Source organism: Camellia sinensis, chromosome 4 (genome assembly GCF_055761805.1).
Source record: "Camellia sinensis isolate YWXY chromosome 4, ASM5576180v1, whole genome shotgun sequence".
In the NCBI taxonomy this organism is placed as follows: Eukaryota; Viridiplantae; Streptophyta; class Magnoliopsida; order Ericales; family Theaceae; genus Camellia; species Camellia sinensis.
In genome coordinates this window covers 50,452,239-50,472,606 of record NC_138964.1, presented here as the reverse complement: position 1 = coordinate 50,472,606, position 20,368 = coordinate 50,452,239, and the positions used below count along the sequence as shown (strand labels likewise).

The 20,368-nt window shown below is 36.0% G+C and overlaps 1 protein-coding gene across 1 annotated transcript; it reads right to left on the bottom strand.

Moving 5' to 3' along the window:
* Window positions 1–11,757: 11,757 nt before the first annotated feature.
* Window positions 11,758–18,266, bottom strand: LOC145788894 (kinesin-like protein KIN-7G). Its single transcript, XM_082924840.1, has 9 exons — window positions 18,243–18,266; window positions 17,723–17,822; window positions 17,088–17,201; window positions 16,923–17,009; window positions 16,780–16,848; window positions 16,632–16,697; window positions 16,402–16,526; window positions 13,886–14,222; window positions 11,758–12,470 (listed from the first exon to the last, which is right to left on the bottom strand). The coding sequence occupies exons 2-9, from the start codon at window positions 17,774–17,776 to the stop codon at window positions 12,465–12,467; spliced, it is 858 nt and encodes a 285-aa protein (XP_082780966.1). The 5' UTR covers window positions 17,777–17,822; window positions 18,243–18,266; the 3' UTR covers window positions 11,758–12,464.
* Window positions 18,267–20,368: the final 2,102 nt, after the last annotated feature.

The window sequence follows — 20,368 nt, the reverse complement described above, 5'->3', positions numbered from 1 at the left end:
TTCACAATTGCAAATACGACTAAACTCTTCAGGTGTGACAGCACAAAAAAGAGAATTGATAACTTTACTATCCTAGCTACTATTTTTGTAATCAATTGTGTCCCAATTATCAATTGGTTTGGGAAAAGTTACTCCATCAACGGTAATCGTTGGTTCAGTCCACCCATATAAGATAGATTGCCAAACTTTTTCATCAATAGATTTTAAAAACGATCTCATCCGAGCTTTTCAAAAAGAATAGTTGGATCTATTAAGTAGGGGTGGTCGAACCATAGAATTTCCCTCACGAATTGTATCAATTATCACAAATCAAACAAGATCTCGCTCTAATAGATTTGTAAAACAAAAAAATAGAGCAACCTGTTCTGATACCAATTGAAAAATCAAGAAATCTCCTAGATGTTGATTTGTGATTATGTATCAATTTTAAGCAGTATATAACAATCCCAATCAAACAATCAAGACAAATCGACACAACAATTTTAGGTGAAAAAATCACAATTGGACACCTCCAATTGTGATAAAAAATTACGGCAAAAGCCATAAAACAATCCACTAAAAAGACATAAAGGAATTACACAAATATACTCTCAATTACCTAGGGAATCCACACCCGAATTGAACCAACCCCTATGTGCCTCTTCAAACCACACACTACTAGAAAAAACACTTTCCATGACGAACATGTTTGGTCGCGAAAAGTACCATATTTGGTCGCTAAAACCTTTTTGCGACCAAAATATGTTGGTCGCGAGTTGGTCGCTAAAGCCTCGTCACAGATAGTTTTCTGCGACCAAAAAAGTCTTTGGTCGCTAAAAGTGACCATTCGCGACCAACTTTTTTGGTCGCGAAAAGTCCAATTCATATTAGCCAAAAGTAAACTTTTAGCGACCAAAGATAAGTTGGTCGCCAAAAGTCAGCGCCTTGACCCAAAAAAAAAAATTCTTTTGTGCTCCCTGGGACTTGAACTCCTGACCAAGGAGTCACCATGCACCCAATCCACTCTGCCACTCTGCCAATAACATACTTCTTGTTCATATTTGACAAAAAAAATATATAACCCATAAAAATTGGGTTATATATTATTTTATAAAACTTTTAATGCCTAAATAGAAAAATAGCATGTAATTACTGTAGTATCATTTTTTTTTCAAATTTATTCCGCCATAACTTTCCGCGACCAACCTTTTTTTTTGGTCGCCAAAGGGTAATCTTCCACGACAAAAAAAACCTCTGGTCGCCAATAGTAGACTTTTCGCAACCAACTTTTTTTTTTGGTCGCCAAAAGGTGATCTTCCGCGACCAAAAAAGCCTTTGGTCGCCAATAACATACTTTCCGCGACCAACTTTTTTTTTTGGTCGCCAATAGTATACTTTCCGCGACCAACTTTTTTTTTTGGTCGCCAAAGGGTATACTTTCCGTGACCAACTTTTTTTTTGGTCGCCAAAAGGTGATCTTCCGCGACCAAAAAAGCCTTTGGTCACCAATAGTATATTTTCCGCGATCAACTTTTTTTTTTGGTCGCCAAAAGGTGATTTTCCACGACTAAAAAATTGTGGTCGCCAAAAGTTAAATTTTAGTCGCAGAAAGTGGACTATTTCCGACCAAAAAAAATAGGTGGTCGCCAAAAGTGTTTTTTCTTGTAGTGACGTCTTCACCTCGGAATTGTCTCGACGATGAGCCACTCCAGAATCCACCAAAGCTTTAGGCTCGAATTCTTCAGAACCCACCGAAGAACAACTCTCTCTTTTGTGTAGAACAAACAAATAATCCTTTGATGTATACTCTTTAAACCATGAGTTGAATACTCAATTAAACATCAAAGAAAACTAGGAAAATATCCCCAGATATAAACCTTAATATCCAAGAAGAAGATCTGGAGCAGTAATCCTAAAATCTGACAGAAACACATACTTATAGAAATTTGAATCGCGATGCTTGCTCGAGCGAAGACTCTCTCGCTCGAGTGAGGAACCAAAAATGCGTGTTTTCCATAAGTGGCTTCGCTCGAGCCAAACAACCTGCGCTCGAGCGTGAAATCATCTCTTTCAGGTTTTTATACGGACGCAGCCTTCGCTCGAGCGAGCAAGGGCGGACAGCTCGATCCCCGTCATAATCAGCGAAGTGGCAATCTTGAAAGTATTAAACTTCTTTGCAAGGCATAATTCGGGTTGGATTCGCATCTAAAAACTCGTAGCCTCATTGAAATAAAAAGTGCGAAAGCAAGTACAACTGAAAGGAGTTTTGTCAACCGGGATTGCCAAGAATAAAAACCTAACAAATCTAACTCAAAAATAAAACTTGTCCATGGGCCTTTAATTTTGTAAATGCCTTGAATCTTTCTTCTTCTTCAGGAATCTACAAGACTAGCAGGTTTCCTCTTACATACCCCTCATATTTACAATTATTTCATATTGACTCTGGTGCAACAATGGATTTCTTTTTCTTTTTGTTTTATTGTGAAGGAAATTAGATCATGGTGTGGAGTTGCGGTATTGTAATTACTTGAACAAATAATTTTTATGTCCATGTGCTTCATATTGTTTCTAATTGCAGCTATGCATATGTTGACTACAGTCATGAAGAAACTTTCTTATCTTGAAGAGTTATACAACTGGAACTGAAGGAAAGAATTAGGTGGTTTCGAAGTGTTTCATTGTCATTCAGTGAATTCAAGAATCTACGTGTTTCTTGCTTGAATAATGGGTTCAAGAATTCATGTCTGTCTACTGGTTGTTTCCGTCCAAATTTTACTTGTAGCAGCACAAACAAATAATCTGGACTATAAGTTCCATTCTTATGCTTAAGTTGTTAGTTTTATTGACATCAGTATTTATAGAAGTGTTTAATGATGTATGCATAAGAGAGCTCCAATAGCTATTCTTAGTTTTTCCAATGTATCCTCACACCTCATTTATTGTGGGGTTGATCACTGATAAAAGGAGAAGAAACAAAAATGAAATAAAAAAATTTGTGTTTTGTTGTTTCTTATATTGAGAATTGAAATGATCTCCATTGCTGGATATTGTCTTTTCTTGGTTTCCAAATGACAGAAGATTTGAGATTGAAAGTTTCAATATCTATAAATTTATTTTTTATAGTTAGGTCCAAGTCTTTTAGCAATCAAAGCATTAGATGTATGTCCTTTACTTGGTTATGAGAAGCTATTTCTGTGTGGGGTTGTCTAATTTAACTGGGAATACTACAATGTAATGCTGTGAATCCAATCTCTGGAATGCATAATTGGTTTGATCTATTTTAATGCATTTCGTCAATTGTACTCCACATATTATTAGTGTCACTTCGAAATATCATACTGCTTCTTCAAACATTTAATCTCTAATTTCTCACATTTTAGATTCCACCATATATTTTTGGGGTTTCTAGTATCTTTGCTAGTTTGATATTGTCGCATTATATATATATGCATCTAATATTGTTAGGTTTGGTTGTGATGTTGAACTCACTAGGAGGTCAGTGATTTGAATCTCCTCACCTACAGGTGGGTCTTGCTCTCTGTCCCACTTTGCATGTTTCTTTGTATTGATTGTGTTGTGTTTGATATATATTATTGTGATTGTAATTCATTGAGTTTCATTATAATATCATATATGAATAAATAAATATAAAAAAAAAAACACTTGTAACCTTTACATATGTTGCAGAAAAAATGCCTCACAATAAGAAAGTTTTGTGGTGGAAGTTACAAATGTTTGTGGTGGAAGTTACAAATGTTTGTGGTGTGTTATGCCACTTTGTGGTAAATCTATCGTGTGTGCCTCTAAAGTACATTTTTAATTTCTATAATTTGATTCAAATTCTATTTTAGTCCCTACATTTAAACTTCGGTTTCACTTTGATTTTTTTTTGTTTAATATTGGAGGTTAAAATTAATGATTTTAGAGCACTATCTTCTATGGTGTGCATGTACAAAAAATTAACAAAATTTTTGATCAAAGGACCACCTGAAATTGGACTTAAAGTATAAGAACTAAATTATTCAAATTAAAATAATAGGGCCAAAGTGAAATTTAAATTAAATTATAAGAATGAAAAATGTATTTTATCCTATCATAAATAAATCTTAATCGTTTATTTATATGAATTTCATGTAAATCTCACACAAATTAACAACTTCGAATTTATTTATGGCATGACTATGTTACTATCATATGTAATAGTGAATAATTGCTCACCGAACTCACTTATTAAATGGCTCATGACTTCTATTAAAACTAGAGCATGAATGACTAGTACAATGTTTGAAATTTGATCCTACACAAAATTGTGGAAGTTTGGAGCAATTACCAAATAAGATTGGCATGAAGATAAGGCAAATTACATTTTATCTTTTGAGCTGTCACTTACTTTATTCCAAAATTAAATAATATAAATTTTTTGTCAAGAATTTATATGACTTATACATGATATTTCAAATATTACAAAATGTCTGAAATAACTTTATTTTCTTCTATTCATGATAGCAGTCATAATACTCCTAGGGTAAGCAACTATGTAGGTGTTTGGAAAGTGGCTATTTTTTTTTATGCTTTTTGACTATTTTAGTAAGTTATTTTAGTTTTTGTATTTGAAAAGATAGGATAGATTTTTATTTGAGTTGTTGTATTGAAAAATGTGTTTGAAATGATATTTGAGACTGAAATGATAAATTTGTCCCTAACCTCACTTTTTCCAAAATTTGCCTAAGGGAGCAAAATTGTGATTTACTATATGTGCATACACTGTGGGACTAGGCTGAACCTACCATGTGCCTACATTGTCAGCGTGACAATGTAGGCTGCCCCATGCCATGCTACTTTTTTTTTTTTTTTTTTAAAAAATATCATTGGTTTAGGATATTTAAGATTATTTGACTTTTTTAGTGTTTGAGGCTATTTTAGCCTCAAAAGTGGGTTCCCAAACACCCCCTATGATTGCTAATGAGGCCCCAAAAAAAAAAAAAAAAAAGAATAAAATTATTTTAAGTATTTCACAATATTTTCATGTAATATTTATAATTTCCGTGACATGTTTGGATGTCAATTTGTCTAATCATAAATACTAATGACACAATAATAATATATAAGGTGAGTAATGCTAGGGACTCTAAATAATCTACCACGTTTTTTACCAAATCTCTTACATGGATGTGGGACCCATTTATGTATGAGAAATTTGATAAAAAATTTAATAAATTATTTGATATTCATAACATTTTTCTTATATAAGGTTGGTGTGGAGTGAATATGTAGAACTCCACAAAGCTGACTTGGAGTCAGATTAGTGGGGGCTATGTTTGGTTTTTCAAACTAATAAGAAAAGTCTTTAAAGATGGTCCAAAATTTTGAAAACACACAAAGAGGGTTTTCAAAATCAGGTTGTTGTGCTGAGTAGTAATTAAATAATTTTCAAAGAGGGATGGCCGTTGAATAGAAGTAGTTAACTACTACTAATCCACTTGCTTTTAGATTTAACTATTCTTGTTGTTGGGCAAATGCTAACAATTATTCTGATTATGGGTTGGTGAAAAATGTTTTATAAATAAGTCAAAAGTGTTAAAAAAGATTTTATAATTGGTGAAAAAAAATTTGAAACTCTTTTTGTTGTGTTGTAAGAGCAACAAAAACCTTTATTATTAATATTATGTTTGATAATCAGTATAAATTTAATGAATATTACAAAATTAAATTATAAATACACCTTTTTTTCACATTATTTTATACTACGGATTTACAATGAAAGTAGTGGAACCCACTTCATTATGAGTCAGTGATGTAAAATTATTTAAAAAATAATACATCTATATAAAAAGACTAAAGTGTGATAATAAAAATAATAACTATTTCATTAAAAAAACACTTTTCAAACAAATTCTTAAAAATATCATGTCCCAATCCCTTTGCCAAACCAACCACCAGCGAAAGGGATATCAAAAAAATATTTGAAATTATTTAACTCCAACATGGGCCCTACATGTTTGCCCTATCAAACTAAATGGGAGATCTCCATGTTGCATTAACTAGTTGAACATAACAGTATAACTAAAGACAAATAGAAGAGAAGTAAAGACAACTGTAAATGGCTGCAAGTGAGAGCTATATCTCATGCCACAACTTTCACTTGCATCGGACACAAACCCACTCACACCTCCATGTATCAGTCTCCTATCCCTTGCAGAAAATCACATCACAATACTGAAATGAAACAATGTATGTTCACAGGAAAAATGGGGGACATTCGGCAATGCCCACATGGTGAAGAAGCAATTTGATGCTGGCAACAAATACAAGATTGGGGCTCTTTTCTTTGGAAACTTATTAGATACTCCCAAAGTATTATATGACATTGCCAACACACATTTAAGTAGGTCATTCTTTGTCTCCTAACTACTTAACAAAGGTAAGTCAGCATGCCTTGCCTATAATTTTTTTTGCTATATGATTGGTTTGGAGCACCACGTAAATAATGCCACACGGTGGTCTAGGTCTATTGAATAATTAACCTTCTATTTCCTTTTTTCTTTTGTTTGGCCAAACAATGACAAAAGGAGAGTTGCAAGAAAATGAATCCCACATTAGTAGCAGATCATTGTTTTTTTTTTTGGGTCCCACAACCTACTTGAGAGGGTAATTTGTGAACAAATTGGGCCGAACTAGGAAAAGTCTTATTTGGAAGTTAGGCCACGCAATGGGCCGAGATAAGAGCTGATGTAGCTCGGTCTTGGGTTAAGAAGACACTAGGTCGGCCAGAGATGGGTTGCTACGGTCTGGACCTAGCTATCTGAAGGTAATCTTTTATCGAACCGAGATGCTGTCAATGGAGAGGGCCGAGCTATGTGTAGCTTGGCAGGGTGCAATTCGGTAAATCGGCTTTCGATCACACGGCCCGAACGACAGGGGACCGAGATAAGGCAACTCGATCAGGAATGTATATCCGAGCATATGGGAGTGGCCATCTCGGTTGGCTTGTAGTGATGAGGGTGTTTTAAGGATAAACATTATCCTTGGGCATGAGACTCCTAGTAGGACTCTATGCAGAGTCCTACTAAGATTGTGCAAACCATCTCACTTGGTTGGTAGTGAGTAGAGTGTTATCGGGATAGACACTCTTCATTGGGAGTGTGATTCCTAGGAGGACTCTTATAAGGGGAGTTGGAATCCTACTAGGATTGTGCCAAGCAGAATCTATAAAAGCTCATAGCAGGACCTATGTACAGGTATCATAATTTTTGCTCTAAAAAACATAGAGCTTTTTGTCTATTGTCTATTTGCTGACTTAGGCATCGGAGAGATATCCGGCGCACACCCGCCGACTAGCTCACGTTTGTGTTTTTAGGTAGCAAAGTGACGACGTTTGGAGGAGTGCAAACTTGATCAACAGGATTATATGAAAAGATTATTTTCGTGCTCGTATAATTGGCGCCGTCTGTGGGAATACAACAGAGAACAAACCTTTTGATTTAAATGTTCCTTCAATCAATGTCAATGGCGCATAACGAAGACTTGCCACATTCTGCTATTGATGGGCACACCCTAGAAGGAGGAGGGAGGTACGAGGGCTTGCCTTATGTTCCGCCCATGGCAGAATTGGATCCCCAGCGACGAAACCCATAGAGAGACGCGCGAGAAAGACGGGGCTCAAGTCCACGCGGCTCTCAAAGCCCTGATAGATAGAGGCAGATGATGGATCCCCAGGTTCTGGAAGATCGCATAAGGGAGCAAGACGAAGTAATAAGAAGAATGACGGCTAACATGGAGACTATGAAGCGCCAAATAAAGGGTAAAGGGGTGGCAGAAGAAGAGGTGGGCAAAGACAGAGCGCACTCTCGCCACTCAGAAGATCGTGACAGGCAAGTCACACCGTCTCATACAGAAAGCAAAAGCCTCAAGATAGGCAACACACAGTCAACAACCTTTAAGACTCGTTACTCTAGGTCTGAAAGAACGAGGACTGAAAGGTCATGTACGGAGGGAAGCATTTATCGGCCTTTGCACTCGCACCAAACGACATCTAGGCGCAAGGAGTTGCCCAGGTCGGCGGACCTGCGTACAGTGCTAGAGGAAAGGGCTCGAAGGAAAGAAGACACTTAAGCTCGCAACCCCCGCAGAGTCTCTGCGCTATAACAATTGGCTTCTAGGAGACATGGGAGTGTCAAGGTTGGAATGTCGATACCACATTTTGCCTACGAACCGACAGACAAAGCGTTAGCAAGGTTACAGAGCTCGCCGTTCGTTCCGGCGATTCACCCTTAGGCTTCCACCAACCCAAATTCACTACTTATGAGGGGAAGTCAGACCCCTACATACACTTTCGCCACTTTCGCCAAGTTATGGCCGTGTATCGGCGAAATGAGGCTCTAATGTGTATCCTGTTTCCTTCTAGCCTTGGCGACCTGGGTTTAACATGATTTGAAAGGTTGCCAGAAGGTAGCATAGCTTCATGAGCGCAACTAGCAGAGACATTTTTGACCAGATTCAGAACAAACACCAAGATGCCAGTGAAGATTGACCAGTTTCTCTCCATAGACATGGGCGAGAAGGAAACATTGAGGTCCTACAATAATTAGTATTGGGAGACTTTTAATTAGATTGGAGATTGCCCCACAAACCTAGCTATCGCATAGTACAAACAAAATTTGCCGGCTGACAATAAATTAAGGGATTCAATGACAATGATACTGCCTCTTACTATGGAAGCCCTAATGGAGAGAGTATACCAACACATCTTGGTAGAGGAAGATGGGATGCGCACCAAGGCAGAATCCGATACAAATAGCGATGTTGGACAAAACACCCTCAGCAAAAGTTAACACGGTCGACAAGAAGGACCAACTGCGCCAAAATCTTTGCCCAACTGGGAGCAAAGTGGATTGGCAAGTTTGACCAATTCTTTCTAACAAATCAGTGCCCAACAGGGGGCAAAGGGGGTTGGTAGGTTTGACCAACTCTTTTTAAAAAAAAATTAGACTCCTTACCCAACTGGGGGGCAAAGGAAGTTGGCAGGTTTGACCAACAAATTTTTTTTACACCCTTCAGCCAATAGCAGAATTTAGGCTAAAGGCGGTTGGCAGGTTTGACCAACAAAAAAATTTTAGACTACTTACCCAACTGGGGGGGCAAAGGCGGTTGGCAGGTTTGACCAACAAAACTTTTTTACACCCTTCAGCGGAGATCAGAATTTAGGCTAAAGGCGGTTGGTAGGTTTGACCAACAAAAAATTTTTAGACTCCTTGCCCAACTGGGGGGGCAAAGGCGGTTGGCAAATTTGACCAACAAAACTTTTTTACACCCTTCAGCCGAGATCAGGATCTAGGCTAAAGGCGATTGGCAGGTTTGACCAACAAAAAATTTTTAGACTTCTTGCCTAACTGGAGGTCAAAGGCGGTTGGCAAGTTTGACCAACAAAACTTTTTTGCACTCTTCAGCAGAGATTAGGATCTAGGCTAAAGGCAGTTGGCAGGTTTGGCCAACAAAAAATTTTTAGACTTCTTGCCCAACTGGGGGCAAAGGCGGTTGGCAAGTTTGACTAACAAAACTTTTTTCACCCTTCAGCCGAGATCAGGATCTAGGCTAAAGGCGGTTGGCAAGTTTGACCAACACAAAAATTTTGCACTCTTTGGCTGGGATGACAGTTACCTCGGCCAAAGCAGGTTGGCAAGTTTGACCAACAAGTTTTTTGGATTCTTCAGCCAAGATGTGTATCTCGGCCAAACTAATTAGTTTGGCTAGACATGCAGTCAGAATAATGCAAAACATTGAAAAAGAAACACAGTAACCGCGCCAAGAGATCGAAAATTTTCATTAATTGGAAGATTACAAAAGGATATATACGTTGAAGACAAAAAGGCGAAACTATTCAAATTTTTGGCATGACGGCTGTAATTGGAGAACGGGGCTAATAGGGGCACGCCACATGCTAGATTAGTGGATGGACGTGCTGAGCAACTAACAATACTTATTGAAACCGAACAAGTTTTATAGCTCAGCAGAGTTGGGCGTTCTTAACTCGGCTGGAGGAAAATAATCTCAAGTATGCTACACAGATGGAATTAAGGGACAATTGAGAGGGCAATTTCTGAACAAATTGACCAAGCTAGGAAAAGTCTTCTTTGGAAGTTAGGCTGCGCAATGGGCCAAGATAAGAGTTGATGTAGCTCGGTCTTGGGCTAAGAAGACACTAAGTCGGTTAGAGATTGGTTGCTAGGGACTGGGCCTAGCTATCTGAAGGTAGTCCATTATCGGACCGAGATGTTGTCAATGGAGAGAGCCGAGCTATGTGTAGCTCGGCAGGGTGCAATTCGATAAATCGACTTCCGGTCATATGGCCCGAATGACAGGGGACCGAGATAAGGCAGCTCGGTCAGGAATGTATATCCGAGCATAAAGGAGTGGCCATCTCACTTAGCTTGCAGTGATGAGGGTGTTTTAAGGATAAGCATTATTCTTGGGCATGAGACTCCTAGGAAGAATCTGCTAAGGAGAGTTAGAATCCTACTAGGATTGTGCAAACCATCTCACTTGACTTGTAATGAGTAGAGTGTTATCAGGATAGACACTCTTCACTGGGAGTGTGATTCCTAGGAGGACTCTTATAAGGAGAGTTGGAATCCAACTAGGATTATGCCAAGCAGAATCTATAAAAGCTCATAGCAGGACCTATGTACAGGTATCATAATTTCTGCTCTCAAAAACACAGAGCTTTTTGTCTATTGTCAATTTGCTGACTTAGGCATCGGAGAGGTATCCGACACACACCCGTCGGCTAGCTCACGTTTGTATTTTTAGGTAGCAAAGTGATGACGTTTAGAGAAGTGCAAACTCGATCAACAGGATTATACGATAAGATTATTTTCATGCTCGTACACTACTAGATGAATATAATTTTTATCTCGAAGCAGGCAAGAGAGTCTGACCCTCCTGCTACCTCGAGAAAACATATCCTTGAGGAAGGATAGCCTCTTGAGCTCCACTTCCTTATAAATGGAGTCGGTTCGGTCGCCTTTAAATAGCATGAAGAAGTAGGTTCTATGGACCAATGACACACTACAAACATCCCAAAGTTCAATAATTTCCTTTTGGAGACTCTTGAATTCTGAGGGCCAATTCGAAAGACTCTTCGAACTATCCAAAAATTTAAATATAAAATTGTAAACACATTGCATTTGCATCCGCTGCTAGTATATATATACACACCCATATATATGCAGGTCCTAAAGGGGGAAAAGATAGGAACACACCCATTTACACTTTCAAACACACCCATAGAGAGAGTCATGAGTGTGTTTGGAAGTGTAAATGAGTGTGATTGTTACAAAGTTGGGTCCTAAATGGCAATTGTCAATTTTAACCAGGGTATGCCACGTATGGCAATTGTCAAAATGTTACCTTGTGCATGGGCCTTTGGGTTAGGCCTATGGTCTAGGTTTTAGGTAGTCCATCGGGCTGGACTTATGGGCCAATCCATGGGCCTTACCCTTTTGTCCAAGCCCAGCTCATATTTCAGGACTAGGCCAAGGACCAGCTCGGGCTGGACTGTGGGCTATGAACTTTTTGATGAGCCTTGTATGCGCAAACCAATAAAAAGAGTACACTTTTTATATGAAAATATTCAAAATTACCTTTCCATGTACCATTGTGTCCATGCCCTACACTTTGCAATGTTGGCATTTTCATTTTGTCTATTACTCAAGTTGTTGATACAAGAAGAAGAACAAAGCCATGAATCTCAGCCACTCGGGCTTAGCTAAATGACAGTCGTAAATCATAAAGTGCATTTATTATGAATCCCCATAGCATAATAGGTGTCGACTGTTCTCACTATGCTTAATTAATAATGATGTCATATATAACTGATAAATGAAAAGAACACATAAAAGTTTCTCTAGCACTTGTTAACAAATTCCTGCTTTGGCATCAGCATAAACTCTGTTGAGCCATAGTTTTTCACAGAAATATTTAAAATAAAAGCCGGGAATAGAAATAAAACTCACTGGATTATCAGCAACTTGCTTCTCTTGCTGAAACTCAGCCTTTTCCGCCATTCATATAATGCATGTATTAACACTAGTAATATTATCATCAGTTGAAGTTCTGCCTCCGTGCGCTTCAAGATCAATAGCAGCAACACTCCTGATAGAAGATTGAGAACCTTTTCTTGATAGCCTTTCAATGTTGGCACCATAGTTCAATTCATAAACCCTTCTTCAAATATCCTCTGGTCTTCCAGTGAATTCTTTCTAGAACCTAGTTGGTGGTGTGTGCTCATTATCATTATTTTCCACCTTCTCAAACCATGGTGAATATGATGGGCTGGTCATCAGGCTTGCTTTGCAGATTCTACTTTTAGTTAACTTCAAGCTTTGAGAGCCAGACATGTACTCGTGAATCATACTTCAAATGTTAGTAGCTCAAGGTGCACTCTTAACTTTCCCCAAGAATGTCATTTGAAATTGAACTTTTTAAGCCTACAGCTATCAAAAAGTCAAATAAGCAGACATTAGAAGGATTTCCATATGTGATGCCATGGTTCTTCATACTTTTTAAGCCTACTTCTTCCTTCTGCAATGATCTTGTGTTTTTTTTATCAAATCAAGACACATTAGCAAAGTACATAATTTAACAATTGAGTTAAAACTGAAGTAAAATGACATTAAAACCATAGATCCTAAAATGACATAGTTTTGTTTAACTTTAAACATAGGCCATTGGATTACTACAAGAAGTCCAGAATTCGTTGTATAGAATCTTGACCCGGTCAACGATGGTCCACCAAATTAATTACCATTTTCTGTTAGGTTAAGTTGTTAAAGATATCCCTTACAGTGAAGTAAAAGTCAAATGAAGTATCTAAACCGCATCCTTGCAATGTTATTAAACCAAATGGTTCATCAACAGATCTCATATTTTCAAATTGGTATTGTTCTTGAGGTGGGATTTTGTTGACATTTCAACTGGTCCTCTCTTGTAATAATCTAAGAGTTACAAAATTATTCTGCTTTTAGATCACAAAAGTCCTAAAAATCCAACCAAAATTGAAATGAGATTGTCAAACGATTAGAAGCAAGACATGGAATAAAGATTAGAAATGAGTAAATAGACCAAGAAAATTCTTTTTGCATGTTCCGTGCAGAACAACAAATATACAAAAGGCTTAATATGAAAAACAGACAGTGAAAAGGAATGAAAGTCATGCAACCTAAAAGAAAAAATGGAATTAATTATAAATGATGGCGAAGGATGCACGCGGAAATAAGGGTTTAACAGCAAAGATTACACTTATGTTTGCCAAACTAACTCACTCTAGTGGATGTGATCATGTGACATAATTTAGGGAAAATTTCACTCTGCCCTCCAATGTGGTTTAATCTATGTGCAGATTACTCCCTATCATTTGGAAATAATCACATAATCCCCTTGTAGTTTGTGGACTGAAGTGCACCATCAACATTATGTCCAAGTTAACAAGTGCGAAACACATGCCAAGACATAGAGGGGTTATGCACTCATTTCCAAATGTCAGAGGGATAAATTGCACATGGAGTAAAACAAAGAGGGTTAAAGTAAATTTTGTCTCCCAAAAAAATGAAAAAAATGTTTGTGGTTTGCATAATCAAGTTACTTATGTACAAAGGTTTCTTAGTCCACAAACTAGAGGGGGTTATGTGCTTATTTCCAAATGACAAGGGGTTATGTGCACATAGGCCAAACCACAAGGGGGTGAAGTGAAATTTTCCCTATAATTTTTAATTTAAGATTCAGAAGTACCACATTGTGGTTTTAAAGAGTCTTGAAATTTATATTCCTCATGCAACAATTACACAGAAATTTATGAACTGTTCGATATTGAAGAGGTATTGCAATTTGATAATGAAAGCCCAATCATTACCTTTTCAATCTGAAGGCCTTTCTCTCTCAGTAATGCCAAATAATGTGATGCAACAAAGGTGGGCCCTTGACTTCTCAGTTCACTCTCCAACCTAGCTAATTGTCTCTGCAGATGCTTTACTAATGCTTTATCTGATATGACTACATTAACTTGAGTGTTAGTTGTTACTTCTTTCGCACAACTTGCAAACAATAGCGTATTTCTTGATTGCTCAACATGACTTCTCGCGGGGCTCATGGTACGGACGATGGCAGTTCTAGCATTGCCTCCCAACGAGGATTGCAATATGCGAGTTAGCTTAGAATCTCTGAAAGGAACATGCTCATTTCTTCCCTTGCTGCACCCAATGATAGGACAACACAACTGATAACAAAACTTGCAGTCAACAAATGGTAATGTTCAGGATGAAACATCATACAATCAAACCAAAAAAAACACAGACAAGAAAAAGGAAAGGCAGGTAAAAGGATTAAAGGCACAAAATTCTTGAGAATTTAATCATTTTGGTTGATTTAAAAAGACCACAACAACAAATCTTTGACGTAATAAGATCATCATGATTACCCAAAGGAGTGTACTAGCCAAAAGTGACGATAGTAATCTGAGAGAATGTAGAGTAAAGCAGCACGACCAAGTGATTAGTCGTATGATCCTGACAACAGCATTGTCTTAATAAAATAAACAACGAACCATTACCAGCACCTGGTTGATATAAGTGATTACCGGTCAACGAATTTGAAAATCATGGGCTAAATGATGATGGTCAGAATCAAGTTTGAGTTAATCTGATGAAGATAATTCAAGTAGTCCTTGGTTTTTTGCTTTAAAACAATTCATTTGGCACTTGCTCCTATTAAGACCATCAACAGGAAAAAAAAAAGAGCAAAAAGTCCATGGTTCAGTGAAAGGAGTGTTTAGCTTTGCTTCAGTTCTCTTTGTTGTTCAAGCCAAGCAATAAGGCAACTCACAGTTTTCGCAACATAGATGAATGCAATCCTTGACAACTAGATAATGATTTCTCCTAAGTATCATTGGATTGAATTATCGTCTCTTTACCCCTTATTGTTACAGAGGGAGGTTTGGACTTTCACAATCCTTCCATGTGCTAGCTTTGAGCATCAAGTTGTGGAGACAACGTCAATGTAATATGTGACTGTGGGCAAATTTCTTAATAGCTAAATATTGTCATGGAATTCATCCTCATTCTTGCGCTCTCCATACATTTTCATTATCATATTTGGAGGAGGCTTTTTAGAAGCTAAACCTTTCATAGAAGATATACCACATACCTTCCTAATATATGTTGTGTATACTTCTTCAGGGTAGTTGGCTCGGAGATGGTGCTAGTATTGACAACAAAAGTACATAATTTACCATGTGCTGAAACATAGTAAACGATCATGAATGATGGAACTTAAATTTAGTGGAACATCTCCTATCTTCTGAGGATCTGATTATTTTGAGTTGGTCCAAATGATGGGCATTCTTAATTGACTCTGCTCATGAGGGTGTTTATTCTCAAGGTTCCACCACATAGTACATTTGTAACTAATTGTAGAAAGAAATTCCTATTAAAATATATTCATGTGGAAATTATTTCATTACATCATTGCATTTAACTTAGTGGTTGCCAAATGTTGGAGTGTCAACCTCTAGATGTAAATGTGGATTAGACAGGACATTGGAGTTTATGGAGCATTGGTATTCTACTAACAATCTTGCTTCACAGATTGTGATGCACTCAGTGAACTTACTTGGTCATAATTTTTCCCATCATATTGATATTATTCATCAAATTAGTTTTTGCGCGTCCAAATGCTCCGAATCTGATCATTAGCCCATTGAGCTCATCAAGGTGTCACTAACTTTTTCGCATTTGCTGGGGAAATTTGAAAAGGACAAAATAAATAAATAACTCAGAACTGGATTGCAGATACTTTATTGGTTTTTATTATTTGCAGGCCTTCTACAGATTTTGATAATATTGCTTTTGTTTAGGGGTGCAACTTGGGCTGGTTTAGTCAGGTTGAGAGGTTGTTTAGGCCAAACCCAAATTGTGTTGAAAGTTGCCCAAACCAGCCCAAACCCAACCTCCAACCTGATTTTGTCTTCCCAAGCCTGGCCCGAGCTCAATAAATTGAACTTGGCTAAGCCCAAATTGCCCACAAATTTATAATAGAATAGCATGGATGTAATTTTTATCAAAAAAGACATATGGTCAAAGTGTCGAATAAAATACCGTTGTGTTATTTCTTGTGCTAAGTTTTGGACAGGAAGTACAATTATGCTATTTTAGCATTATGGTCAAAGTGAGTGTTTTTGCTGAGCTGTGCTAGTTCAACAATGCCACACCTTAAAACTTCATCGCTGGAGCTCTAAAGCTCTTCACAGCTTTCTAAATCTGTGTATAATTTAGTTCTCATATATATAGGCTATAGCACCAGTAACTTTTCAAGCAATGACTTCAAGTTAGTGTCATTATCAAAATGATTAAAAAAATTGAAAAACAAGCTGACCTTAGCTTGCAGATAACAGTTCCCAGGGTCAGTAAACTACGATTTATGTGGCAACCCTCCTTTAGCCTGGTGCCAACTGATAATGACTGAGATGCACGCTCACTTCCTGCAAGATCAACAAAATTCTACACAGAATGTATCAAAAAAAATATTAATATAGCGCAACATGGCATATATTAACATCTTAATAACCATTCAAATTAATCTAACAAAAACTTGACGATCCATACCACAGCAGCTGTAAGGGTGCTTAAGTAGTCCTTGGCTAAAAATTGCCGAGCAGAACTTTCAATTGTCTGCAAAAACCCATTCGTCAATTCAATGGAAAGAACAATAAGTTATGTTTAGAACAATCATTCAAGAAAACAACATTCCTACCAATCTGATTATTTGATGAGATTTGGAGCTTGTTTCATTCAGGGCAGTTTCCCCTATTTGTCTTTTGAGCTTCATGAATGCACCAAGACATTTAGAATATGCAGTCACGATCATCTAGTAAAAGTCAGATGACTAGAGAATACCTTACCTTCGCAGATGGAGAGGAGTTCCATTACATTATTCCAGTCCCTGAGAGGTTCCTCTGTGAGTTTCTCAGTAACTGTCCCTCTCTGTGAAATAGCTAAGAATTAAGCATAATGGAAAAATATCAAATACTAATTATTTAGTCGACCAAGAAAGTAATTGACCTTGGGATCATCTAGAAGTCTAAGTGGAGAACTATCTGTGCTGAGGAGGTCCCTGACAGATTCATTGTAAATCTCCATAGCAGAGAACTTCAAAAGAAATTCTCTTTCATTGTGCTGCAAATAAAACAAACATGTAAACAACGAACAGTTGAAGCCTAAGAAGCATAGGCACAAACATGCAACATGACACAGATACACGCCGACGCTGAAAATTTTCAAAAAAGCAAGACAACACTTGTGTGACACATGCAAAATATATAGTTTTATATGTTTGTATATGCGATTTATTATATATATGAATATTTTATCAAAAATAATAATTAAGAAAATGAAGCATAACATTAATTCCTAAAGTTTCGCTAATAGGCATAAAACTAAATTGTTTTTCTTTTAAACTTATAATGTGTTTCGTGTGTGTCTAAGAGGTGGATTTGTGTGTCCTTCAAGTATCCAAGGCATGTCGGGTCCAACACGCATTGGGAAGTGTCAAATGAGTGTCAGTGTCCGACATAGACATGCCATCTTCTTAGAAGTGTTGGTGCTTCTTAGGTGAAAGCCAAGGAACATAGTACTATAATAGAATGCAAGAACATCAAGTAGTGAGAAACAGTGAATATCAGTAGTTTCTTAATTACCTTCTCTATATAATCATAAATATCTGCTATGGCATACTCAGTAATTCCCGTCATCGTGAATGTCTTCCCACTGCTTGTTTGTCCGTATCCAAAACAGTAGCTGAAATTTATGCCCATTATTTGACATAAAGAAAATTGTCAATGGAATTCAAGTGAAATTCAATATCAGGAAAAATGTTGCAGATTTAGCTCAAACAATGGCTCAAATTCTCTCCCACAAAAAAAAAAAAAAAAATACCCACATAGTTTAACACAAACTTCTAGTCTTGGATCTTAATTTGGATAGATAATTATGACGAAAAGAGAAAATAGAATGAAAATGTCAAAAAAAAAAAAAATTAATTTATACTTCATTCATTCACATTTCACCATCATTTCCTTCTCACTCCACACATTACTACCCAAATCAAATCAAATCAAATCAAAGATCCCAACACAGTCTTAAATTTAAACACACAAAAACAACACAAACACATAAAAAATTCACACAAAAAATGAAGAGAAAAGTAAATTAGCATACCAGAAGTGTAGGCAGTTGAGTACATGGAGCGAACTGGAAGTGGAAGATTACAGTTCTTGAAAATGATGGTATCTTCATTGATGCATTCCCAATCACACACATCGTTCCTTGCAATCTCCTTCTCATTCAAAGGCCTCAACCTCACCGACACAAATATCTTCTCCTCACAGCCTCCGCCAGTCATTCCCCTATTTTCAAACCAAACAAACTTATAGAAGTTTAAAAAATTGAGCTTTCTAACCCCAAAGATTACCTCTATCCGGTTAGGCCTCTTATTCCTTAACAAAAAACAAAAAACAAAAAAAAAAAAACTACTCTTTAAATTCTTTTATACGAAGTTTAAAAAAAGAAATTTAAAATTCATTGAAAGACAACTTTGTCAAAGAGTATGTAGATCATGATTTAAAAAAAAAAAAAATTTAAAATTCCATTGTTAAATAGGGAGTGTTTTTTCATTGGTTTTTTTTTTTTTTTTGGGTTCTTTATTGAACATTTTATGCAAAAAATTCAAAAACAATTTACACTTTTCAATTCTACTCGACTAGATGAACTAGAAAAGTAATAAATAAATAAATAATTTTAAAAAAATTCTTTAAAGGTAAAAAAAAAAATCCAAGGCAAATTCGATTTTTGTTGGTTTTCTTTTTGGCTTTAGTAAACTTTTTAAAAGAAATTTAAGTCCATGTTTGATTTGTGTTTCAAAAAAAAAATTAAGAAATTTGTTTGAAAAAGTAAAAACTAATTTGATAAAAAAATATTAAAAATATAATTTCAAATTTTTTAAATTATTTTTGGCATCTCAAAAGATAAAATTATATAAAAATGCTAGATATTTTTTTTTCTTTCGACAAATTAATTTTTTGTTTTTAGCAAAAATAAAATAAAATATTGAAAATCAAACCAAACATGGCATAATCTCTTTCTTTTCTTTTCTTTTTTTAATTATTCCACACTAGACCAACTAGAAAAGTGAAAAGAATTTAGGGATTGTTTGGGACGACCTAAATAAGTGCATTTTTTGTCTATTTACGAAAAGATGTGCAGAAAAGTAGAGAGGTAATGTGATAGAAAAAAGATAAAAAGATGGATTATTTTGTGTATGCCAAACTTGGCCTTAATACAAATTTAAAAAGATCACTAGAAGAAAACAATTAAAATACGTATATAACTTTTTAACTAAATGCCAAACGAAACCTAAATAAATTGCAACCAAATGGTTAGAATGTTTTTGGCTTAAAACAAATATTCATTTTACTTTTTATGTTGGGTAAATTACACTTACCTCCCCTAAGATTGAAAAAAAATATAGTTAGTTCCACAATTTTGACATAATTACACTGACTTTCTCATGTTTTAATTTACACAATACTTAGGCCCATTTTTTATTAGTAATTCGCTAGTTATATGGATTAAAAAAAATGACATTATCATATATTTTCTACTAAAATGTATATTTATCTTTATTTATTTCAGTATCAACTCACATTGACATTAGTTTTGGTCTCGTAACTATACTAAAAAAGATGAGTAATGCTAGAGATCCCAAAAGTTCTACCAAATATCTTATATGGGTGTGACCCACACCCATGTGAAACATTTGATAGAAATTTTGATAGAACTTTTGGGATCTCTATCATTTTTGGAAACGATAATTAGTGCAACGGTGGTACTATATGCACCAATTAGTACACTAACTAACTGGTGTATCAACACTAGTTATTACATTATTATTGACCCCACTCATTATACAAATTTCAAATACCAAAAACGTCTTAAATTATGTCATATCATCAATTGATATACTAGTTAGTACAATAGTTAGTGCATATAACATTATTCTTAGTGTAACGGTTATATTGAAGGGTTTTTGTAAGGATACATTAAATACGCTTAACTATCTCCACTATCATGGAAAAGATAAACCATGATAAATATATTTTGTTAGAGACTAAACTACTCTTTTACTTAATTCCTTCTACTAGTAGTAACCCGTGCTATGCACGGCATGTAAAAAATTAATAATATATTTTTATACAAAATAATATAAATATTTAAATTTTTGTACGCAAAGTATGAAAACAAATAAGATTGAAATTTATAATTTAAGTCCCACAATTTTATCACAA